The sequence below is a fragment of the Engraulis encrasicolus genome, chromosome 4, assembly GCF_034702125.1.
Source record: "Engraulis encrasicolus isolate BLACKSEA-1 chromosome 4, IST_EnEncr_1.0, whole genome shotgun sequence".
In the NCBI taxonomy this organism is placed as follows: Eukaryota; Metazoa; Chordata; class Actinopteri; order Clupeiformes; family Engraulidae; genus Engraulis; species Engraulis encrasicolus.
Window position 1 is genome coordinate 24,639,110 of NC_085860.1, and position 26,773 is coordinate 24,665,882.

At 43.4% G+C, this 26,773-nt stretch overlaps 1 protein-coding gene across 1 annotated transcript in view; it reads right to left on the reverse strand.

The window, feature by feature from the left end:
- Positions 1-13,621, reverse strand: part of cry2 (cryptochrome circadian regulator 2) — a 36,672-nt gene extending 23,051 nt beyond the window's left edge. Inside the window, exons 1-6 of the mRNA XM_063196940.1 lie at positions 13,297-13,621; positions 12,251-12,359; positions 9,030-9,172; positions 2,259-2,443; positions 861-949; positions 292-432 (exon numbers count right to left, since the gene is read on the reverse strand). Coding sequence (XP_063053010.1) covers positions 292-432; positions 861-949; positions 2,259-2,443; positions 9,030-9,172; positions 12,251-12,359; positions 13,297-13,454 — 825 coding nt within the window. The 5' untranslated portion in view covers positions 13,455-13,621. The remainder of the gene's footprint in view (positions 1-291; positions 433-860; positions 950-2,258; positions 2,444-9,029; positions 9,173-12,250; positions 12,360-13,296) is intronic.
- Positions 13,622-26,773: the final 13,152 nt, after the last annotated feature.

Here is a 26,773-nt window from a genome sequence, read left to right on the forward strand (position 1 = left end):
TGCATTGCATGCATGCCTTTGTACGCAATAAGCAGTCTTTTTTTAGCATGTTCTATGAGCAGAATTGTTGTTTTTTCTACTTTATTTGATAGGACAGTGAAGGTAGTGACAGGAAGCGAGTGGGGGGAGAGAGAGAGACGGGGAAGGGCCGACAAAGGACCCGTGCCAGGAATCGAACCCGGGTCAGCCGCATGGTAGAAGAGTACCCTATCGTTTGGCCATGGCAGGGCCCAGAATTGTAAATCTAATGCACTCACTCACACCTGCACACACAGACACACGTCCGCCTACCTTCATGTAGAGGTCTCGCAGGTTGTAGTAGAAGACTCGACAGGAGAGGCATCCAAAGCGCAGGTACGGACTTAACCCCGTAGGGCTGGCCAACAGCGACAACATGTTTATTCGCGGCCGCTCAAAGTTGGCCACCCATGCCTGGGGGAAAAACAACAAACAAAAACAGAGATAAGCTACTACTTAATTGACAAGTCTTTATGGATCACATTACACAAAAGAACCACACTGACAAGGCAACCATATTTTCAGATTCATATGGGAGAAAAGTCAAATGGAAGAATATACAATCTGCCAAATACAGAATGTATTGTATTTTATAAGCACAAACAATGGGTCAACATTTTGCGCACATGAGAGAGAGAGAGAGAGAGAGAGAGAGAGAGAGAGAGAGAGAGAGAGAGAGAGAGAGAGAGAGAGAGAGACTTAATGTCTATTCCAATATCTGTGATTACTACTAATCTAATATGTACTGTATATCTAATAATTACTACTAAACTAATATGATGTGCAAGCGATAAAGTGTACACAGGCTCAGAGAAGGATTCGCCGTAGTACAGACTACCCACCTTTCGGTCTAAATGCTTGTTAAGACGCTCCAAGGCCTCCGTCTCACCACCTTTCCAGACTTGATCAGCCTGGCTTACATTCCTGAAGCCTGACAACACAAGAGCATACAGATCCACAGTCACACCTGTTCCCATATTAACTCATTGAACAACAGCTACACACCTAAGCCATTTTTTAAGTTACTGTCAGTGTCAATCGAAACAGTATAACCAGAGACTGACTGTATATGAGACGGAAAACTTTTTCGTTATGTTTTGATAGGCTAAGATGTAGTCTGGCTTGTGGTAACTCGCCCAGCTCCTGGAGCGAGGGCACGCTGTAGTGTTCGTCGTGATTGTGCACTATATAGTGAATGAGTGATCACTAGGGGTGTGCAAAATAATCGTCATATCGATGCATCGCGATACTTACTCTCACGATACAATGCATCGATTCATGACAAAGTATCGTGATACTTATTTTCTCAATATACTGCATGGATTCATGACAATTGATTATTTGAAAACAATAAAATTCGATTTGCCACGGGTTATTTTGTTCAGTAGAGAATAGGTAATATTTCTGTTGTGATGTAAGCTCTCTCCCAGATGATAGAATGCTTAAATAGAATGAACTGACTTAAGAAAGCTACACAGCAACTGACAAATAAGCTGTATTTTACACATTTACTGAAGTAAATATCGCAATGCATCACAGTAGTACATGAATCGCAATGCATCGTGATAGAATCGCATCGTGGCATGTGTATCGTGATGCGCATCGAATCGTGAACCCTTTGCCAATACCCACCCCTAGTGATCACTAGTTAAATCAGTTTAAATGACTAGCGCCAGTAGGCTGGCTGTTGGTAACTCACACAGCTCCTGGAGCGAGGGCACGCTGTAGTGTTCAGTATATACTGAATAGGTGATCAGTTTAAATTACTTGTGTTATGAATGTGACCTTAGAAGTAGGCTAGCTTATATAATATTATAGAATATAACATTACCCGCAGTCTGGCTGTTGGTAACTCACCTAGCTCCTTGAGCGAGGGCACGCTGTAGTGTTCAGTATGTACTGAATAGGTGATCAGTTTAAATGACTTGTGTTATGAATGTGACATTACCAGCAGCAGTCTGGCTGTTGGTAACTCACCCAGCTCCCCGAGCGAGGGCACGCCGTAGTGTTTGTCGTGATTGTGGAGTATATAGTGAATGAGTGACCACTAGTTAAATCAGTTTAAATGACTAGCGCTGGTAACTCACCAAGCTCCTGGACCGAGGGCACGCTGTAGTGTTCGTTGTGATTGTGCACTATATAGTGAATAGGTGATCAGTTTAAATTACTTGTTGTGAATGTGACCTTAGCAGTAGGCTGGCTTATGAATGCAACATTACATTACATTATTGGTAACTCACCGAGCTCCTGGAGCGAGGGCACGCTGTAGTGTTCGTCGTGATTGTCGGCGATGCGTATGCGGCAGCTGTCCATCTGCTCCGGCGTGACTGTGGCCAGCGGCTTCCTGGGCAGCTCCAGCCGGCTCACGATGGCCTGGAAACGCTTGAACGTCAGTGGCGGCCGGTTGTTGTTCATCTCGATGATCCTATCAGAGCAGGCAGGGCAAGGGAGACAAAAGCAACAAGGGTGAGACTTGTCTTTCATGACTTACATGTGCATTGGGGCAGCCGTGGCCCAATGGTTAGGGAGTCGGTTTTGGAATCCAAAAGGTTGCAGGTTCGAAACCCACACCAGCCAATGTTGAGGTGCCCTTGAGCAAGGCCCCTAACCCCACACTGCTCCAGGGACTGTAACCAGTACCCTCTATCTAAATAGCTGTAAGTCGCTTTGGATTTTAAAAATGTCAATTAAGTGTAATTTAATGTATATTAAGGGTGATTTGACAGGCAGATGGATGCTTACAAGCAAATATATTTGATTTTGTATAGCCATAAATTTTATATATAGTTTGGTTGTTTTGTTTAGTTTGGGGACATTAGTTCAGAGTGCCATTTGTAAGGTTTTAGTTATATAAGTAGTGTCCCCCCAAGATGTACCACTACACAAGACAAGATGAAGTCTTTTCTGGACTTTATGAAGTCCATTTTGCTATCAAAAAAATAAAAACATACAAGATCTTGAAGATTCATACTTTATTCATACATAAGACTTTTTTAATATAAGAGAATACTTTCCCAAGCCAAGACTCATCAGCAGTTGCCAGGCAACCGCGCAATTAACCAACCCAGATGAGAGGACTTTCCCACATATAAACCCTGTTCGCTGCAGGCAGTCAAACGGGTCACGGAGCCACTACTGGAACTGGTTCGCGGCCAAGTACACAGTTTGCATTTCAATAAAATTATTAAAAAGGCCTTGCCAAGTGTCTGAAGAGGACCACTAATGAAATAGCTCACCTGGCCTTATTACCAGTCGTTACTAGACAACCAAGCGAGCGATTGTGAACATTGGCCTTGACGTTTCTCCATTTACTGTACAACATGTGCATGGAGCTTAAATCTAAAACGGGATCTGCATGTTCTGTGTGCACAATCATGGCCCACTACATATACACTATTTGCATCACATACATTGACATGATTGGGTACGCCATCTGCTGAATATCTGTACAGCAGACGTGAATTAGTTATCCCTGCCATTATTGCCAAAAGGTCAAAACGGGTAGAAATGGGGTAATGAAACCCAATGTGAAAAGTGAAACATCCCCTGACCCAGACAAAGTGAAATTAATATTCACAAGGTTTGAAGGTCCCACTTGAATTGACTGTGTGCTGCTTTAAAAGCAGGTAACCTCTCCCACCCCACCTCACTGCGTGACCTGATAGAGTTACAAACGTATTCATCTGTATTTATAGGCGTCTCTCTCTCTCTCTGCATGTTATACAACGGACGGGGCATCTATACTGAGCCAGGCTTTAATGGAGCCACTCCCATTGGCTACCGCGTCTGAATGTCAAGAGGCTGCCTGCCGTGTGTGAGAGCAGCAGCTCCCCGCCAGCACATGTCAGTAGCTGTGACGCGCTTACGGGTGCCGATTACCCCCTCCCTCTCCTCCCCTTTCCCCCGTCGGCACATGTTCAGCAGTGTGAGCTGCAGTGGCAGCCCACGGCCACTGGGGGGCCGACAGCCCGTTTCACTGACAGCACAGTAGGCAAGAGGTTGAACGCGCTCCAAGTGGGTTTGTTTGTATGACGCCAACCGGCAGCAACGCGACTGACAAGTCTCTTTCTCTTGGCTACGTGGAAGCGTGGGCCCGTTAGCCAGACACCTGATTTTATGTAACGTCCACCTGGAGACGCAACATGACTTTTAATGCACATGGGGAATGGGGGAGGTAGAGAGAGAGAGAGAGAGAGAGAGAGAGAGAGAGAGAGAGAGAGAGAGAGAGAGAGAGAGAGAGAGAGAGAGAGAGAGAGAGAGAGAGAGAGAGAGAGAGAGAGAGAGAGAGAGAGGTGGTGAGTGAAGAGGAAAAAGACAGACAGATGGAAATAAATAAAAATGATAAGTAGGCATCAAGGTTCAGGGGGTTTCATCTGAGAACAGCTCTTTTTTTGGAACCCCAAGGAAGGGGCCTCAGAGGCGCGGTCGTGGTTGCAGACGTCTAAGTTCATATCCATATGCAAAACATGGGCAGCGAGGCGGTGTATAACAATAATCACCCATGACCCAGTCATGCTCTTGAAAAGGACAAGCAATACGAGAACAAGTGACAGACCAGCTATTCAGCCAGGTCCTGCTGCTCAGTCAGTGAATTATTGAACAGGGTACAGTTGTTGGGTGGGGTGCCACTGCCCATGGCAAGGGGGACAGGTCAAGGGTCGTAGGCAGTCTAAACCAGCCAACTGGCCAAATGCTGAAATGTCAGTTTAGCTGGTAGAAAAGACCAACTTACTAAGGTACAGCAGGGGTGATTTGTAGAGAGTTACTTGTGCACAATCCCTGGTGCTGAACAAAAAGATTACATAGTTTTTGAAAAAAGGTTCGCACACTCCTTTGGATTTTTTCTTCTTTTTATTCATTCATTCATTGGCAATGACGTTTCGACCACTCGGTCTTCCTCAGATTCACCGAAACGAAACGTCATTGCCAATGAATGAATGAATAAAAAGAAGAAAAAATAACTTAAAGAAGAAAAAATCCAAAAGGAGTGTGCAAACTTTTTTTCAAAAACAGCAGGGGTGATTAACAGCACTATCACCTGTGCTCACCATTGCCCCTCTGGCGGAGAGCCAGAACAAGCGGGCAGGATTCATTTCACACGCTCTGCTTTGGTTGAGTTATTGAAGCAAGGGATTGGGATATTGATTAAGCTGTGACATTAAAAAACACACAGGTAGGGAAAAGAACACCCACTTAATGAAAAGGTGTGGCTAGCTGAACTTATCTAAAACTGTGCCAACTGTCACGTTTCAGCTGAACAAGACAGACAACGTGGTTGGCCACAGTGCCAAGAGCTATTGTTCAACTCTTCTCTCACAGCTACCGTAGTTCATTATTTGTATCACCCTGCGTTCACAACTATGAGAACTTGAAAATATGTCTTCATCTACCAATTTAAAGCACAGCTGTTCCATGTAAGTAAGATGAAAACACTTTATAGGGCAAGTGACTATATTTGATCACTTGACACCGATTACAAATGCTCCTGCCATGCCTCTCTACAAGGGTGTACAACCAAGTGGGCTATATAAAATTAATCAGGAGAAATCAGCCTTTCACAAAGATAGTGACATCATGACATTTGACCAATCAGCAGTGGCCTGGAGACTTGTCAAAATTTGTTTGTTTTTTTCACTCGGAAACTGAGATTTGTGTGCCCTATAAAGGGTTAACAGGCATAACAAGCATAACACCCTCCTACCCACCCTCCAACAGTGTCGGTGTCTGATTTGAAACCAGCATTTGAAGGCAACAAATACATACACGTAGCTCACATGCAGGCTTCACTTCCACTATGTCAGGTCATAATCAAAGCAAGCAAAACATCACAACATGCCAGATGTGGTGTTAGTTTTTTTTCTCCAAAGCTTTGAGATAAAAAACTTTTGCAGGGTCACTCCATGTCACATCTGGCATCTGCTGTTCTCAGCTCCACTTCTGTTACTTCTACATTTCTCTTGTTTTACATTCTGCAAACAACTAGCATAGAAATCGGCGAAGAGGACGGTGGACTCCAACTGTGGTATTCTGCCACATGATGGACAACATATCGCCAAGCTGATCATTGTAATTTACTAATTTCATAACAATTGTTACAAAGTTTCCAAATGATTAATCGCTGAGTCCGAACCCTAACCAACACCACACACACAGACACAGACACAGACACAGACACACACACACACAAACAACAACACACCCGTAGTTACGCAGTACAGCATGTACTGCTGACTCATTTTTGCTTTAGACTCGAGATCTTTCCAGTTAAAGACACATTTATTTTACTGTCCATCGATTTTGCATGTAAAAACAAAAAAACTCAAAGCTTAGTTAATAGAGGGCTAGTTGCATCTGTATAAACAAGTCATATTATTGTTTTTTCCCTCTGGAAAAAAGAAATGCACTCAAGAGAGTGCACTCAAGGAAGCTGTTTGATAGAACTTTTGACAGTTGCACCCACATTTTTTTCAAGTCTTTCTGCCTTGTTTTTGTGGAGTTAGAAACTGGAATGTCAAAATTTGCCCTATCCCACAATAATGAAGAAATCCTAGATCATAATCCGGATCACCACCCAAATTTAATCACTTGTTACTTTTGTCATTTCCAATAACTCCAAAAAATTTCATCAAAATCCGTTCCTTTGAGTTATCCTGCTAACAGGCAAACAGACAAATCAACGCGACCGAAAATGTAGCAGCTCCTGAACAGCTGCCACATTGGATAATATTTTATATATTTTATAAAAAGCTGCCACGATCTTGCAAGAAAAAAAGAGACCAGAGTGCTTCACTTCTCCCTTTAATTTTAATGTTTGACTCACACAACAACTGAAAGAGCACTCATGTTTCCAAAGAAAGCTTGAGGATCCTAGAAGCACTTCCGTTAATGCTTTTCTAAGTTACTTCAAAAAATGTCACTGTATTACACTACTTAGTTCTGTCACTGTTGCAACTTAACTCGGACACAAAACCTTCAGCGTTTCACATAGGCGTCTTCCTGATTTTCACATGAAAGCAGCATGTTTTGTAATAATGATAAAGCAAAGATGAAGAGTTGAAGACTTTTTATCACATGAACTTCACCAACACAAGAGCACAGCATCTTAGCAATGCAATGATGTGATGGTAGACTGGAAGACATTTTTTTGCTATGCCTCTCTCCTACTCAGCAACAATTAAATCTAACGTGAACCTATTTCTTACTTCAGCGCATGTGAAGAGTGGTCTGTTAAATTTCAATTGCATTCATGTTTTGACCTTTAACTTATGAACTTTAACTCTGCTGGAAAAAGGCAAAAGGCCAGCCTGGTGTTTCGACCAAGGGTCAAAATGAAAACCGGACAGGGCTCGCGTGTGTGCATGTGATCAGTGCACTACATTGGGAGATGTTATCCATCACTCACCAAACTCGCCTGATCTTACATTGATTGATGAGAACAATAGACAAGTTATAATTGTAGAAATTGGATGTTCATTTGATTCATATACAGCTCCAGGCCTTTTTATTAGAATACCATGAAAAAGTTGATTTATTTCCATAATTCCATCAATAATGTTAAACTGTCATGGATTGTAGATTCATGGCCCAGTTTTTTAACTATTCCAATCATTATTTTTTTTCTTTTTATATACGTTGGCCTTCCAGCTCAAAAAACCCATGAATTGGGGAATTCGCATTATTAGAATATTGTTATAAAATCACATTTTTTTTCATCAAAATTCGGGTCACATTAAATCAGTTGAAATTTGGTACTTTCTACATAACATGCAATGGTCAATACTTGGTTAGGACATTCTCTGTCTTCATAATGGCCATGATGCGTTTAACATTGAAGTCAATGGCAAAAACAGTGCATGGGAGTTATGGAAGCCCAGATATCCTTGATGCTTTGCTGTCAGCTGTTCTTGTTTGTTGACCTGGTTCCCCACACTTCCCTCTTCAATATACCCGAAGATTTCCATGCCACGTTTTGGTGTTAACTCACCAGTTTAATTCTAACTCAACAGAAATTAAACCCCATTCATTTTCAATGGGGTTTCATTTCTGGTTATTTAGAATTAAACTGGTGAGTAAGCGCCAAAACGTGGCATGGAAATCTACAGGGTATATTGAAGAGTGAAGTGTGGGGTATCAGGTCAGCAAACAAGAACAGCTGACAGCAAAGCATCAAGGATATCTGGGCTTCCATAACTCCCATGCACTGTTTTTGCCATTGACTTCAATGTTAAACGCATCATGGCCATTATGAAGACAGAGAATGTCCTAACCAAGTATTGACCATTGCATGTTATGTAGAAAGTACCAAATTTCAACTGATTTAATGTGACCCGAATTTTGATGAAAAAAAATGTGATTTTATAACAATATTCTAATAATGCGAATTCCCCAATTCATGGGTTTTTTGAGCTGGAAGGCCAACGTATATAAAAAGAAAAAAAATAATGATCGGAATAGTTAAAAAACTGGGCCATGAATCTACAATCCATGACAGTTTAACATTATTGATGAAATTATGGAAATAAATCAACTTTTTCATGGTATTCTAATAAAAAGGCCTGGAGCTGTACTGGATATATGCTACTCAACGAAGCTTCTGAAATACCAACCACTGTGTACTGCTTTAAATAACTGCAATTACTCATGTAAAGTAATTGTGCTCATTTTTGGTAGTCTGGGCCATGTGCATAAACTCTGTTTGCGTGGTCTACAGATCTGTGGACTGACAAAAAGAAGCGCCAAGCAATTCACAAAATTTTGCTCAATATCTTGCATCATTGGGAGCCTCTTCATATGGAAACGCAGGTGCCACCTTTATCCTTAGGACATTATGAACAGAAGATTCTAGTGCTGTATTAGACTCCTTTTAAACCAAATTTGGATTGTGCCATGATAATTGTATATCTGTCAATCCAAATAAAGAAGTAAAATGTGTGTGCGCGCGCGCGTGCATGAGCGTGCGCTTGTGTGCGTGTGTGTGTGTATGTAAGTAATGCAAACCACTGCTGACTTACTTGTCGAGGTTGTAGAGCGTGTGTGAGTTCCGCACCACAGTCTCCACACCAAACTCCTGAGCCATCTTCATGATGGCCCCGTCCCTCTCCTTCCCGTATGGCTCTGAGTCATACTCGAACGTCAGCCGAGTGATGTTCCACTCCTGAGACATGACAAGACAAAGAAGATAGGTCAGAGGGCTTCTGTGTTCAATCCAGTTTTTGCTAAGGTGCTCTTTGGCTAGACTTCACTTGGAATCAGGTTATGAAAAGGCACTCTTCTTCTTGTCTTGTCGTTAAAAAGATTTACCAATCTAAAAAGCTATTGGACACCAGGTGGAAATTAGCCCTTGGGCTACAATCTGGCATATTTACATATATGTACATGTATGTATATGTTCATGAATGTGCAATGTCCTGAACAAATAAAGTAAAAGAAAGAAAGAAAGATAAACTTAGCTAGTTCATAGTGGAACTGGTTAAAATAGCCAACATGTTTCGGCCTTCATCAGGGCTTTTAGGCCATGACAACAAGAGACAGGGGGCACATGTAACAGGTTTAGTACTTCCACTATGCCATTGTGTATATTAATGGTGAAATACAGCAATATCACAAGGGACGCTGGTTAGTTACAATGTGAATGGCCTGCTAGGCAATTCCCGGTTTTTGATAAGCAAGTAGGTCATGATTTAGGCACTCTAAGGACACATACGGTTTCACTGTTTTGTTTACATATGCAATCCTTGTTTCAAGATGCATGTACATTTAGACATGCACTTTTGTGAACATAACACACACACACAAGCACAAGTTGAAATTGGCAGCAGGTTTCCACACAAAATCAACAATCCTCTCGCTTCACAATTAAATCTTACAGTAATTCTGACTCTCAAGGAGTAAAATAACAATTTCGCACACACCATTTAAACCCTGTGGTGAAGCAAACTAAAATGCAAGAGCTCCAGACTTGCATATCAAATTCCAAATTACATTTTTAACACAGTGTATATTCAGTAATCACCTCCTCTGAATAGGTGTACTGATTATAATTGGCTAGAAATGCAGCTCCTAAAAGCCAAGCTGTCCATCACTGGTCTAAAACAGTATATTGTTGAGCCTCCACAGGCCAGCCCCATTTTACCCCTTCTTTAAGCCTGCAGGTGGTAAGCAAGCCATTGTGTGCCTGCTTCTTCTAAAATCACACTTTTATTTCTTTGAATTGCTGTTCATTATGTGGTTGGCCTGCCATGACTCATTTAACAACTGCACAGAAGGGAACAACTAGAACTGACCCACAGCACTGCATCCCTGCTTGTTCCACTTCTAGCTGAACTGTTGCCAACTATATAGGGCAGTCATGGGTAAGCGGTTAGGGAGTCAGACTTGTAGCTCAAAGGTTGCCGGTTCGATTCCCGACCCACCAGGTTGGTGGGGGGCGTAATGACTGAGGTACCCTGAACATGGTACCGTCCTGACGCACTGCTCCCTTTCAGGCGCCATTGGGGGCTGCCCCCTTTCACGGGTGAGGCATGAATGCAATTTTGTTGTGTGCAGTGCACACTTGTGTGCTGTGGAGTGCTGTGTCACAAATTTGACAGTGGGAGTTGGAGTTTCCAAGTTGGGCTTTCACTTTCACTTCACTATATAGCAGTGTTTCCCATAGAACAAGTAGCAATGTGTGGTGGAGGTACGGGCAATGGACATTTGGCCAGTGAAAAAGTATTATGCATCTATTCCCATTGACATGTGTGGCTGTTGATCAATTTATGGCGTTTGGTTTTTATTCTGTGGTGCTGCGCCACATAATTGTCTATGTATGAGAAACACTGTAAAGAATTATATGTTAGTAGCCTGTAGTGAGTTTGAGAGAAGAATGTATTGTGTTTTGTGTATTTATGTAAGCTAATTGACACCTGAATTTCCCCCTGGGGATCAATAAAGTTACTCTACTCTACTCGACAAACCAGTTCAAATTCAGTTTAGAGCTGCGGTTGTCTAGTTTCAAGGACATGGCATTAAATCTTAACTATGCATGAAATGAGTGTGCCTAAAGGCAATACTCACTGCCTCCGCTTCACAGTCTATCACTAAGCTATTACTGTTCTATGCTAATCTAATGATAATCAGTTTGAGAACTAACTTGATAGTTTTCTAAAAAGCATGGTAGATCCATAATTGCACTTGGCAGCAACACAAATGAGAACAGCAGTACTCTGAAAAGCACAAGGCATGCTGTTGCCTCTTGACTCATCATAAGGCTAGGGCTCGAGTTGTCGGGGGATGCCATCCCCCCTACAATGAAAATGGTCACAAATCATCCCCCCTCAATGGAAATGGTCAAAAACCATCCCCCTCTAAAACCATTGATCTATATTCATGTATAGGCTATACATTCATGTAATGCATTAAAATTGTACTTTTAACAACTGTATTTTCAAACTTTTCTCAGGAACAAACCCCCGAACTCCCAATAATCAGAATCCCTCTCTGACCATCCCCCCTGGTTTGATTTTACAACTCAACCACTGCATAAGGCATCAGGCTTAAAAATTATCATTAGCAAAGAGGGTCAATCAGGAAAAGCAGAAGAAAAGCAGGGAAAACGTGACAGGTCACATTGCCTGGCACTACTCAAATGTGTCCTTCTGCATAGGGCTGCATAAAATATTAACATAAAAGAGAGTCCATTATTGAGAGGATGTCCACCCCATCACACCCCCCTTTCTGCTTGGAATATCTCGCCCACCAGCTTTCCCTTTACTCATGACCATGACCATGACAGACCATGTGACCCCCACAGATGCAGAACAGCCATTAGCGGCCATACAATACAAAAGCCAATATGATGAATTCATGTTTATGTGCAATGTACTGTACTGGCTTATCATAGGCCAGTTTTATTCACACACACTCATCTTAACCTCTTATGCCACCATGTAACAAGGTTCTCATTATGTTAACAGGCTACTAGAAAGCCCTCTACAAAACTACACACAGGCTAAAAGCAGGAAAGAGTAGGTATATGCATATGGAAATTCCTTACATTACAGGAGGGAACTAAGGGTAAATAAAAAACCCTAACCGTTCTTTGCATCTGTTGTTCTATATATTTCCTGCGCACTTTGTATCTGCTAGTGATGTTGACTATGATTATGTCCTGTTCGAAAGTCGGTTTGGTTTTAAAGTGTCTGCCAAATGCAATGCAATGTAATGTAATGCAATGTCAAATGAATGGACAGACCTTGAAGAGGCGGGGGAACACATCTGTTGGTTGGCCTCGCACCACAAACAGCCTTGAATTCAGTTTCCTGAGACTGCTGTCCAGGTCTTCGAGAGATTCCAGTAAAAACCTGAGGTGAAATAGACAGTGACACATGAATAGTGTATTAATATCAAAACACAAAAGCCAATTAGTTCTATTACATTGAAATGACGTTGACATATGGTGGAAATTCTTTTCAAATGACCTCACGTGACCCACACTCACTAAATGCTCCAGCCATGACGTCGTGTGAACTTGTGTGTATCAAGAGCTCTGCGCCTCCGGCGTGCGTGCAGTGCATCACAGCCTACTGTATGATGTTTCAACAATAACAACGCCTTTATAACACATTTTCTTATGCTTTCAGCTTTGATCGTTTAAAGTACGATTTACCTGTACGCGAAACATAGTAGATCGTAATTAGTGACGCACAATACTAAGATTGGTAATTTAAGGTGTTACATAAAAAGCAAGTGACCAAGTGGGCGTGAGCAAAAAGGCGTTAGCATGGTAGCATGCTAGTTAGGGGGACTACGTATAAGAGTCAGTAACAACACAGTGGAACAGATCAGTTACCCTATTGCTATTTTGGACATAACGTTTGCACCAAAGGGTTACAGTTTACATGTTCATAAGTTAGCTATGACATGCATTTGACTAAATCCAAACACGTGTTTACACACGCCTATGCGCGTATGGGTTGGTTAGCTTAGCTTGCTGGCCCAACTTACACATCCATGAAGCGGTACGGGTGCACACATGATAGTGCGTTGTAATTAAAGCAACAACAAAAAAATGAATCACACCCTAAATTCTGACTTGATGCACTGTATTAACGACGGGCGCACGGTAAAAGATGTCAAACGTTGTCAGTCTTAGGCATGTTATTCCATTAGAGTTGTTTTGAGCTAAACGTGGTAGGCTACGCTAGCCAACTCGTGAGCAGGCCAAACGTGCATAATTAGAACCGTCACATGTTTCTCCTTTGATGTCAACAACAGAAAGATGTACGGAAGCTCACAAACCTCCATCGGTTTATCCCTACGTTTGCCGAACCTGCAAACCACGGATCCAGAATATAAACACAGCGTACAGTATCCGCGCCATTTAGGGCTTCCTGTAAAGCTGGATTATCGTGAAGACGCAGTCCTTTCCGGAACCAGTGAACAGAATTGACGACCATGACTGCAAATTAGTCCATGCTAGAGTCCAAGTCGATATATGTTGGTTTTAAATCAAATACAATGCATTTCCGATGTTGCGACAGATTAAAGCTTTCTGAAGTATTTGCGATCGGTGACAGCGACACCAAATGTAATCGTTTTCCTCTGCTCTCCTGTTTCATTGGTCGAAAGAGTGACACGTGTACAGAGTATTAAAATGAGCGACGTGAGCAGCAGAGCATGATTGGTTGCTCAACATAGGTAAACACCCAGTCACGTTTCGTGATCCATCGCTGCAAATAGACTGAGAATGTGTAGAAAAATTAAAACTTACTTTTTACTGGCTGCTGTGGCTATGGATTCACAGACATCAAGATGTAGGCTAAGTGATGCGTTGTTTATTAGTGTGTTAACACACAACAGAATGAGATTCTTCTCAATAAATAGCCCTACACTTCAGAGCATACCTATGATGGAATGCAAAATTAATTTAGGCCTACATTTTACAGTAGCAAGGAAGCCGCTAGGGGGGGAATGCGGGTCACTTGTCCCGGGCCCAGGGAGAGCGTGGGCCCAGAAATGGGTCCCCAGTACATTATGTATAGGTAGGTTAGCCTGGTGAACCAGCGCCACCCGCTGGACGGCAAAAATTTTTGTCTACGGGTGGGTCTGGCCTCGCATAATGATTCAATGAAGCCAGAATGCCATGAATCTGGCAAACCAATTACAACGCAAAGATGTGTTTTGAATCAAAGCGGGCAGGGTTTTGAGGGAAGGTTGTTCTTATCAACACTCTTCGGATGTATTATGCATCGAGGCCAGACTAAATTAGACATCCACATTTAGTCTGGTTTATCAGGCTATAGGTAGGTGGCCCTTTCAGAAGACTTTGTCCTGGCTCCCGGGTCCCGGTAAACCTGTCAGCCACCCTGGTCAGTAGGTAATTGTTTGTGGACCTCAGCTTGGCTCAGCTATCCCCTGTCTCCTGCCATCTGATGGATCTTCAGCTTCCTGTCACAAATCACCAGGGGGATGTCTCATCAGACAAGTGCCGTGCATAACACAGGGGTGTGTCTATTCCCCTCTGTTCCTTTCCCTCAAAAACCATTGACTGTCTGTGAAATGAAGCGAAGGAGTGTTTCCCAGCCCAATTTTTGAGCCCGGTCCACCAGGGTAGGCCTACCGAACATGTCAGGCTTTGTTCAGAGTGCACAATGTGGGCAGTCAGGGGTAAGCAGTTAGTGCGTCAGACTTGTAGACCAAAGGTTGCCGGTTCAACTCCCGATCTGCTAGGTTGGTGCCCAGATAGCAATAAAATGATGGGCCATAAAACGTAATAAATGTCAACTGTCAGCGATTGGACAGAGCTCATTTCAAACCAGAGCTGAGCACAACCCTCCCACCCAAGTGCCTGCGGGCATCGAGGATGCAGACCAAAAATTAATTGCGAAGTAAGTAGAGCTCCTTCTGGTTTGAAGAAATAAGTGTGGACACATAGGGAGAGGTGCGAAAGACCACTTAATGGCTTCAATTGATAACTGTAGAACATCTTAAAAGTGGGGACAACTCATTTACGGGCTTGGTTTGAATGCCCCCACGACTACCGTTGAGTGGATGCCGTCTCACACAATATCTTCTGAACTTTACCAAATGGGAAAAAAGTGGTATGGGTGTGTAGAGTGATGTGTTTTATTCCAGAAATAAGGCCCCACGTGCAAAAAAACGTTCTTCCCCTTTAATGTAGATGGGGTCGCCAGCAGGCCAATTCACTACTTCACTACTCAACTACATCATGACAACATTGCTATAACAGTACCGAGAGCCTTAAGTAACAGATTATGACATAGCCATTACAATTTTGGTGACAGTACGATTATAACTGTGCTAAGGGGTTAATGTGGTCTGGTAAAACCATTCTACAGGTAATGGTTCATTTCCAGACACCCAATGGCAGTGATGTCCTGGTGTCAAGTCAAGTCAAATCAAGTAGGTTTTATTGTCAATTTCTTTACATGCACTGGTCATACAAAGAATTTGAAATTACATTTCTTGCTTTCCCATGCAGACATAGACTAATCTAGGTAAGGACATAGACAGTATAGACATAGACAGTACTTATACATGGACATAAGACAGTATGGACATAGACAGTGCTCATACAGACATTTAAAGTGCAAGACTGGATAACAGAAGACTTGTCTTTGGAAGTGTACAGCGAAGGGCAAGAGAGTCACTCGGCCCAGCTTCGAACTGGTGCCTCTGGGTTAGCAAACATGTCCTATGACCGATACAGCTGTCATATATATTGAAAATACAACATTATTCATGTATGTTAACAATGGCTCTATATGGCACCTTAAATGTGGCCCATTTTCCTCATATGTAAGTTAGTTATTAATACACATTCCATGCAGGGTGTCGTACACGGGGGTAAAGTGTGACTTAGTCACTAGGGCCCATGGTATGTCATGGTTTAGAGTAGAGTATCATTTATTGATCCCAGGGTTAAATTAAGGTGTCAAGAAGCATACACACATACAAAAAGACATTACCCACGAGACACACACATACTTACACATACATTAACCAAATATAGCTCACTTTTACATACATTTAGCCAAGGCAGCTCTCTCTTTCTCTCTCTCTCTCTCTCTCTCTCTCTCTCTCTCTCTCTCTCTCTCTCTCTCTCTCTCTCTCCCTCCTCTCTCTCTCTCTCTCTTTCTCTCTCTCTCTCTCTCTCTCTCTCTCTCTCTCTCTCTCTCTCTCTCTCTCAGACACACACACACACATACACTCACACACACACACACACACACACACACACACACACACACACACACACACACACACACACACACACACACACACACACACACACACACACACACACACACACACACACACACTCCAAATCATAAAGTGTCCACAGTGTCACATGTGCCTTTAGCTGAGTGGCACTAGAAGTCATGGTACCATTGTATGCCATGATTAATCTAAGTACTTTGAACCAACCATAGTATTACAATTGGCTTATCCATGTTTTTTTGTAACCATGAAAACTGTGGTTCCTGACTAATGGTTATTCATGGTTATGGTTTTTCCAGCATGGATTGTGACTATGTGACTATTAACCATAGTCACAAACTATGCTCAAAAATACATGGTTTATTGTGGGTTTCATGGTTATCTAAAAAAAAACCATGAAAACTGGTGTAACGGTAAGGGAGTTGGACCGAAGATCAGAGAGTTATGGGTTTGAGTCCCACCCTCACCTCTCCCTACATCTCCCTCCATGGCTGAAGTGCCCTTGAGCAAGGCACCTAATCTAACATTGCTCCAATGACTGTCACCAGTATGTGCGTTGGATATAAAAGCGGCAGCTAAGTGTAGTTTAATGAATAACTATAAACCATGGTAAAACCATGGTTAATTTTATAGTTAAATCATAGTCAAACCATGATTGAACCAATTTTTTTTTTAAACGTTTCGAACCATGCTGAAAAAAACATGGTTTACCATGGTCAATTTTCGTAAGGGACACAGTTTGATTTATAGATATATGGCTGGGGGGCTCCATCGCAGCTGATTGTAGGGCCCACAATTTGCTGCTACACCCCTGATTCCATGTACTGCAACATATATTGTTCAGCTCATGTGTATGGTTGCTTACTTAAATGGTACATACTACAGTATAAAAATGGCTTGCTGGCCTCTTTGTGTCGCTCTGCCTGCATGGAGAAAACAACGTTTCCCCAGTGCTGGTGCTAGGCATACGCAGACAGGTGGTCACCCAGGGCGGCGAAGGTCTTGGGGGCGCCATGTCCCACAGAATTAGGATTTCAAGCAAAATTAAACAGCAAACTTTACATTGACAATGATTACTCATGATGAGTAGCCTACTCAGTATACGTGTGTAGGTGCTAGATCAGCTGTGCTCTCAGATGTATTTTGCTGTTTACAGAAGCCAATTTCTAATTGCACTCAAGGAAAGAAGTGGTGCTTGCCTAGGGCACCAAATGGACTAGTAGCCGGTACTGCTTTCCCCAATTCAATATCCCAACTGCAAATTAGATTATGCGTTTGTGCTTTTGCAAGATATTGAATAAAACTTTGATCATCAATGATATCAAGCCTTACGTTACAAAGCCACAAGCAGCAGGAAAGGATGGGAGAAAATTATTTTGACTTTTACTCGAGAGGTGTGCTGAAAAAGGTTGCAACTCTTTGGAATTGGAAGTAGCCACCAGGTGGTGCTCTTAGCTTGTATACTCTCCTCCCTTGCAGCCCTCCCAGGCTGAACTCCCCCATGAGGCTATCAGATTGAATACAAATGATCCTGAATCATGAAGCTGTACACTGTTTATTTGAGCTTTCCAGCAGAACATTTATAGATATATTTTTTAATCAATATTCAATACTACACTATAAATTAGAGTTGTTACTCCAATTCAATTCTTATTACTGCAGAGGCCTACCTTTCAATTCCCAGAACTTTGTTGTTGACACACACAATTGTTTGTGCTAGAACATTGGGCATTTCCAAACGGTCGATAGCCACAAGCAGTAAAAGGAAAATCCGAGGAGGGCGCCCGAGACTTAACATGCGCTCTGGTGCACCGAGGCAATTTTGGATCCGCGGGCTACGGATCAATAATGCTAAGCCTCAACTTAACTTGGGAAAATTCCAGACAATTGTTATGAATGGTTTGATAAAACGGAGGGTGTTATGAGCCTTAAAATCAATCACTGACAAAGCTGACGAGAACTTGCTGACCAGCATAATCCTGCAGGCTAAACTTCAATATTGGGGGCATACTGCACTAGTCTGTGCTGGGTGTGATATGGCTGCAGCAGCCTGACTGGTCTTGGCTTCCACAGACCCAGAATGTGTAGAAAAGTGGAGAGGTCTGTGTGTGTGTATGTATGTGTGTTTGTGCGTGAATGTTTGTGTGTGTGTGTGTGTGTGTGTGTGTGTGTGTGTGTGTGTGTGTGTGTGTGTGTGTGTGTGTGTGTGTGTGTGTGTGTGTGTGTGTGTGTGTGTGTGTGTGTGTGTGTTTGTGTGTGTGTGCCTGCGTGAGTGTTTGTGTGTGTGCGTGTGCGTGTGTGCGTGTGCGTGTGACATGATGATGATGGTGTGTGATATTTACAGATATTTGTTTAGAATCTATAGTTACATGAAATCAGCTTCACCATTACTGATTCCAAACTTTATCTTGTTTTATAAGCTCCCCTAACTGCATCACATGCACACAAGTTCATTATAGTTACACTAAATAGGCTACACAAAATGTAAAGGCTGGTGAAGCCAGCACACAAAGTCTGATCCCACACTGCTGTACCTCGGCCTAGTCATTTGGAGTTTATTTGCGGAAAGGTCAATGTTATTTATAGTAATAATTGTAAATCTAGAGTTTTATTGTATGTGCACTCACAACTGTTAAATGTGACAGAGCCTATCATGCTGATGTGTGTAAACAGGTGTTAGTCTCCGCGCCGCATTAGGCTTAGCTCATTTTCGCGCCTAGCCGGATGGCTGCTTATCACACCTATTTGGACAATGGGGGTGGAGTACAGGGCCGCTGACAGCTTTGGCCGGGCCCAGGACAAAGTAATACAAAAGGGCCTCCCAACCCAATACATACAATGTAATGAGCAACCAATTATGAGCTCCCTCTCTCCCTGGGCCCGGGACAGCTGTCCCCTTTGTCCCCCCTGTCGGCACCCCTGATGGGAATGGGGGATAATACAAGCTCTCTGCCCATGGACACTCATCTTGTATCTCATGCACTCTTGTCTCTTTCCCTTCCTGTGTACAGTACGTCACAGATAAGCATCATCACAATCAATACAACACTGAGTGATGCTATTGTACAGACAGCGGTGCACTTACAATTTCTGTAGGCTAGACGCAATGACGTATATCTAACATGTTGCACATATCTAAAAAACATGTGTGCAGGGCTGGACTGGGGTAGAAATAGGACCTGGGCACTTTTGGCTTAAAGGGGCCCCTCATAATTAGCTGCACTGAACTGACTCACCAGTGGGCCCCGCACCCTTGTGGGCCCCTATTTTCAGAAATGTAAAAAAACCCAATGTTTTTTGTTTTGCTTGTTTTACATTTCTGAAAATAGGGGGCCTTAGGGTGCAGGGCCCACCAGGGAATGCCCACTAAGCCAGATGGCCAGTCCAGCCTTGCATGTGTATACATAATAACATCTGTCCAACATCCTTGTGCATATCTTTTCAAATATCTTTACAGTGCTGCTATATTGAACTCACCTACAGTGTGCACTTGCAACAAGGTTACATGTACCTAGGCCAGTGGTTCCCAACCTATGGGTCGGGACCCAACCTGTGGGTCGCCAAAGATCCACAGGGGGTCGCGAAGCCCTCTTGATTGTAAGGGGTTTCATTTTAAATATCATATATAGCCCATGTTGAATAAATGACAAAGCATTTAACTAATATATGCATAGAAGCAAAAAATGTTAGTGCTATTAAACATTTATTCTATATTTCACCGAAGACGAATTGAGGAATAAAATGACAAAAAATGAGTTTTCGCAGGAAACAGAGGGTATCATGTGACTCCCTCTCATGCAGGCGCTCGCGCAGTTGGGTCACCAAAGCTTGCAATGGTAAAATCATGGGTCCCTGAAGAAAAAGGTTGGGAAACACTGACCTAGGCTACCTAACGTGTGCGCGCGTGGGTGGGTGAGAATGAGAGAGGGAGAGAGAGCGGGAGAGAGAGAGGAAGTGAGATCTGCCTTGGGCTGAATGTATGTAAGAGTGAGCTATATATGGTTAATATACTGTATGTGGAATGATGTCTGTAATATCTTGTGTGTAATGTATTCTGTATTCATGTATGTATGCCACTTGACACCTTAATTTCCCCTCGGGATTAATAAAGGATACTCTACTCTACTCTACTCTGCTCTACTCTAACATGTTACAAAAATATCCCAGAAGCATGTACAATATCACGCCCGTGTGCAATATCCTTGCACATCTCATTGAAAAACATCTTCAAAGATATAGACTTGACTATTTTACTGTAACGAGGCTTCAGCAGTATACATGATTGATCGCTCTCCTCCGCCTTGTCCCTCAGGAAGGTAACCTTGTCATAATTCAGATGATGGATGTTTGACACACTTTTTTATTCATCCCAGAAGTCAGCAATGAACTTTAAACACATTTTTCTTTCTCCCTCACCCCACTCCTCTGTTAAGTAAAAAAATAAAAAAGGCGTGCCTGAGAAATTCTTAATAGCTCAAGCTAAACTATCTGTCTCTCAATCTGGCAGTAATCAGCGTCTGGGCTTATAGCTGGGCCTGATATTCAGTGCTTTTTTGGCAATCATGCCAGGGGGGCACCTCAATTACGCTGTCACTGAGCTGCTTTATTGAGTGAAATGCTCTGTGGAGAGCATTGAGAGACAGCAGCCAAGCGTGGAAATCACCTCCAATATCTGCAGTAACCTGAGACAGACCGCTGTCTCAAAATACCCCTTTTTCCCACCAAATCCACTTTGCCATGCAGTGATATGGAGTCTGGACACTCAAACAGGGCTGGACTGGCCATCTGGCACAGCGGGCATTTCCCGGTGGGCCCCACACCCTTGTGGGCCCCTTTCAGGAAAGCAATACTTTTTTTTAACAAAATTACATTTAAACTTTACATTTCTCAAAATAGGGGCTCACGAGGGTGCGGGCCCTACCGGTGAGTCAGTTCTGCGCCGCTAATTATGAGGGGCCCCTTTTAAGCCTAAGGTGCCCTGGCCCTATTTCTGCCCCTGTCCAGCCCTGCACATGAACGACAGGCTCAAGAGGCCGTGAAAACACTTAACGTCATCATGATTTTCTTAAAAAGCCATTTTGTAATACAGTCAAATGAACAGGTGAAACAGTTATAGATTTCTTTTCGTTTTAAATGCGTATGCTTATGTTGTAACATCTCAAGGTTTAAAATGCTAACTGGTCTGGGGACTGAACAGGAGGTGTTTCTCTATTACAGCAGCAAGATCCTTATATATCTAGAAAGCCAAGGTCAAAGAGACATTTTCACACGTGAATTCATACAGACGTCCACATACATATTCGTATGCAGTCGCAAGCACTCTCCCATATAAAACCGTGCGCGCACACACACCCACTCACAATGCACACATGCACAGTCACACATGAACATAGAGTCACATTCACATCCTCACACACATGCACGCACGCGCTCACACGCACAAACACACACACACACACACACACACACACGACACACACGACACACACATGACACACACGACACACACACACACTCTCTCTCTCTCTCTCTCTTTTTTGAAGTTGGTTGTGGGAGCAGATGGTCTGCAGACAGACTCGGGAGGGAGATGGCTTGCAGCAGTTTGCTCGGAAAGCGCCAGTTCCATGACTGTGAGATAATGGTCTGTTGATTAATGAATCTTTTTTTTCCGCTTCGTAGGGGACGGGACGGCCGGAGAACCATCTGGAGCCAGGGCACAGTACAGTGTAGTGCAGTGCGGTCCAGTGCAGTCAAGGCCGCTGACAGCTTTCGCTGGGCCCAGGACAAAGTGAACTGAAAGGGCCCCCTATCCAATACATTCAATGTAATGGGGACCCAATTCTGGGCCTCCCTATCTCCCTGGGCCCGGGACAGCGTACCCCTTTGTCCCCCCCCCCTGTCGGCGGACCTGAGTGCAGTGCTGGGACCACATCCGCTCCTGGGGATGCTGACCAGGGAAACCGACAGGGGGTGGGGCAAAGGAGTCACGTGTCCCGGGCCCAGGGAGAGAGGGGGCCCAGAAATGGATCCTCATTCATTACATTGTATTGACTGGGTTTGGGGCCCTTTCAGATGTCTTTGTCCCAGGCCCAGCCAAAGCTGTCAGTGGCCCTGATGCTGACTGCTGTCCTCTTCTGTTGAGTTGAGATGGGTTGTTTCATCAAGATCAACTACAAATAGGCTGTTACCATAGACTGTATATGTACATAAGGCAGTTACCCAACATAGCCTAACCCCAGACCCAAACTGATGGAGCGACCATCAGGGCTGTAAGAATGCTCTGACTGTCACGCCACTGAGACTGCTTGGTCGACTCTTGGTCGAAGCCCCAGTTTGCTATCTCAGAAACCCTGAGTCTGGGTCCTGGTGGGACAGCTCTACTCCCCTTTCGCTACATATGGTGTCAGAAGTGGGATGGCTTAATGTACAGCCATTGGAGGTGCTCCCAGATATGTGAGCCATACGAGGTCTCCACGTCATGATGTGAGGGACCTCAGATATGGCTGAAGCCCAAAAAAATTCCCCAGAATGCCCGGGTTTGAGTGCCAGCGGGGCTACTCTACTACTTCACTACAGAAACGCTACACCTAACCGCAATTGGTGCTTTTCTATGCATTGTAACAGCTGGGTAGCTCAGCTCAATGGATACGCTAGCCCATATTGACAGTCCTGCAGCGTAGCCGTGGATGAGATCTGAGTCCTCTTCGGTAACACAGAGTAGGTACAGTGGAAAAAGTATTGTAATAATATGTACGTACAACTAGTGCATGTTATTACATTGTATTTCACAATGTGTATTTTTGTGTATCTACATAGCAAGGGTGCCTTGGCCCTCAGTTCAGCCCTTTGGCTCCCTGGAAGAATTCATCACTTTGGTAAAAACCACTTCATAGTATTATGGTCATTACTGTCTTTATGGTATCATCAGTATGTAGATAGACAAAATATACATTGTAACATGTACAGTTGTAATGACATGTTATAACTTATTACACCAGACGGTATGCCACCGTGTCTAATGAGTAAGTACACTGCAATTAAAGGCTCCTGGAAATAAAGGTTACCTCCTCTATCCAACCCCCCACCCACCACAATCTTACAAAAGCAATGGCACAAAAATCACACACTGAGATTTGTACTAAGGCTTTAGGCTTCTACAGGCTGGTAGGAGGGGTGGACAGCCAGGAGGAGACTATCATTGTCTGCCAGAGAGCATCAGCTGTGCTGCCACCCTACAGCATTTGTGCTCTGAATACCTTTTTCAGTAAAGTTATTTTGAGAGACACAGGAAGTGAGTGGGAGAGAGAGGCTGATTCTGGAATCAGGAAATGACCTCATGTCAGATTCAATCCTGGGTCTCCTACATGGTAGGCCTACACAAAAAAACAGTCTATTTAACACCTTCTAGAGTGTATTTTGTCCCCGAGTACTCTCTAAGTGTTAAATTAACACTGCATTTTTTTAAACAGTGTATCCAGACGCATGCATGGTGAAACTGGTTATACTCAAGATCAAGTATGTCAAACAAAATAAAAACCCTGCTATTCCTAGACATTGCATCATTGTATAACAGTAACTCATACACTCTAAATTCCTCAGTGTCAATTGACTTGACACTACACAATTTTAGTGAGTATATGTCTGAGAAAAAAACACAATACATCACCAAATTCAAACAAAGTTTATTAAGCTCCTGCAACAAGCAGCTTGATTTCAAAGTGGTGAAAGCTATTTGTCAAATAATATACCACATCTAGATCACTCCAATTTGTCTTAATCTTACAGCTTGTGCAATTTCTGCCCTAGTTATTATAATGTTGGTTGCAGAAGACAACTGCCACTATTGTGCCAATGGGGTAGAGTTTTACAAGGAGGCGGGCGGCGGCAGCAGCACGAGCACAGCTTGCTCTGTTCCTGTCAGTGATTCTTTAATTAACAAGGCCACACCGCAGCTCCAAATCTGCAACCCAGCGGGCTACAGATTAAGGAATCAGAACAAAGGCGCTGGATCTTGGAGATGCTCAATTTCGCAGTAAATAAATAAATAAATAAATAAATAAATAAATAAATATAAGTGGGGATTCCCTGTTTACAGCATATGCCAGACCTGGATTGAGGTAGGCTTGTTTCACACAGATGGGATCGCCAGTGATCCCATTCACTATTTGCTGAAAAAGCTTAACATCATGCCAACATTGCCATCACATTACATTACCAAGAGTCTTAAGTAACAGATTAAGACATGGCCATCATCTGTTTGGTGACAGTAAGGTTATAACAGTGCTCGAAAGGGTTAAAACATGTTACAGTAAGCACACATGCATAGTGGCCTATATCTCCACAAACAAAACTGTTTCTTTCAATTGTTGTACATAAAAGTACAGGAGAGATCCCTCATCATATCATGCGTTGCGTTAGAAGGCATTTTGGAAGATATACAGTACGGATTTCTATTCCACAAAAGGGTGCTGCACCACTGATAAGCAGTTGAAGGCAGGGCTGCTGACAGCTTTGGCCGGCCCCGGGACAAAGCCATCTGAGAGGCCACCCCACTCAATATACTGTATATCCAATGCCACCAAGACCCAATTCATTTCCAACGCAGTCTCACCCCAAGGAGTCAATTTCTGACTACCTTGGACCAGACGGCAATTTTTGACGTGTTGGGTATTCCTTCCACGTCACATTTTGACTATGTGGCCTAACCCTAAAACTATTCCTAAACCTAACCTCAATGACGTTATGCTGCCACAAGGGGGCGCCTTTGAGGACATAGTCAAAATGTGACGTGGAAGGAATACCCAAGACGTCAAAAATTGCAGTCTTGGGGTGTCAAAAATTGAGTAGTCAAAAATGTACTACTTGGGGTGAGACTGTGTAGTCATTTCTGACCCCTTTGTCCCCTCCTGTCGTCATCCCTGTTTGTAGGCTACCCACTTATTCTCTCAGTGGGTGCTTCCATTTCTGTGTGTGTGTGTGTGTGTGTGTGATTATCTTCTTTCTGTATGTTTTTTATACTTTATCTTGTTCTGTATAATGTAATCGATCTTCATTGTCCCCATAAAGCCCCTTTTCTTGGGTTTATAGCATGAGGATAACAAGTCCTTATATAGCTTATTTGGAGAGCTGTAATGGACTTAAAAGCCTCAATGGTGCATGTAAACATAAATGTTACAAATAGCTGTTGTGTAAAACGGTTCAAGTAGGCTGATCAACCCCTGTGATATGCTTTGAAATGGCAGCTTTAGTCATTTGTCATTTGAAAGGACAGGGGTCTCACGTCACACAAGATGTGGGTTAGCTGTCTTTTTTGTTTCCTTTAATGAAGTTTGTTCAGAGACAAGATGGAAAGAATGATAGAGAGAGGAAAAAAGAGCAAGAGAGAGTGAGGGAGAGAAAGAGAGTGAGAGCGAGAAAGAAAAAGGGATACACAAAGAATAAAGCCATTCAATCAGTCTCAATATCTTGTGACATTTAGGGATGGTCTGGAAAAACAAGGAGCATTTTATTCTCCCCTCTAAGCGCGGCTATATATGGAAAAGAGCGAACACTGATATGTATTGTTCGGCAAATTATATCAGGTGGCGGCACAATGTAATAAAGTTGGCCTGCGAGCAGATGGGATTTCTCCGCACAAACTCCTCGCTTGTTTGGCCTTTAATCTGGTCCCTCGCGTAAGCGGCCGGCAGCGGAACCTGAGTACGGCCCCGGACGCCTTTGACTCTTCGCCTTATTACTGGTCGTGGGGGTACTGTACAGCCGCTGACAAGCATGGCTGGACTGGCCATCTGGCATAGCGGGCATTTGGCGGTGGGCCCTGCACCCTCGTGGGCCCCTATTTTCAGAAATGTTAGAAAACATTTCTGACAATAGGGGCCCACGAAGGGGTGGGGCCCGCTGGTGCGTCAGTTCTGCACCGCTAATTATGTGGGGCCCCTTTAATCCAAAAGTGCCCGGGCCCTATTTCTCTCCCAGTCCAGCACCTGCTGACAAGCCCCACTGCCCCCCTGCTCCCCAATCCACCTCTAGGCCTGGACTGGTAATCTAGCATAGCCTACAGATCATTTTCCCGGTGTGCCGACAGTGCTCAGGGGAAGGTGATGCTGGATATATGTACTTTTATAAAAAGTGGCAAACAATGGCTTTGCCGTGTCCTAATGGTAAGGCACTGGGTTACTATGCCACGTTCGATTCCGGCTCGGATCATTTGCAGATCCTTCCCGTCTCTCTCTCTCCCATCTCATTTCCTGTCTCTCCTCCACTGTATTGTCAGAAAAAAGGCACAAAAAAAATCCATAAATGTATATTAAAAAGCGGCATTTCAGATGGGGCAGCCCATTGGTCCATCCTCAGTACAGACAGTGGGCATGTGTGAGTGGCCGGTCTAAGTCTAAAATACCAGGGCCGCTTTTGGGCTCCAGCTACACAGCCCATCCACCCTTCACCTCAATGATGTGCATGCCTGCATTGTCAGAGTCATTTGACTCTCCACAATGTTGTAAATGCAGATGTGGATTTATATACGTTTACTCTG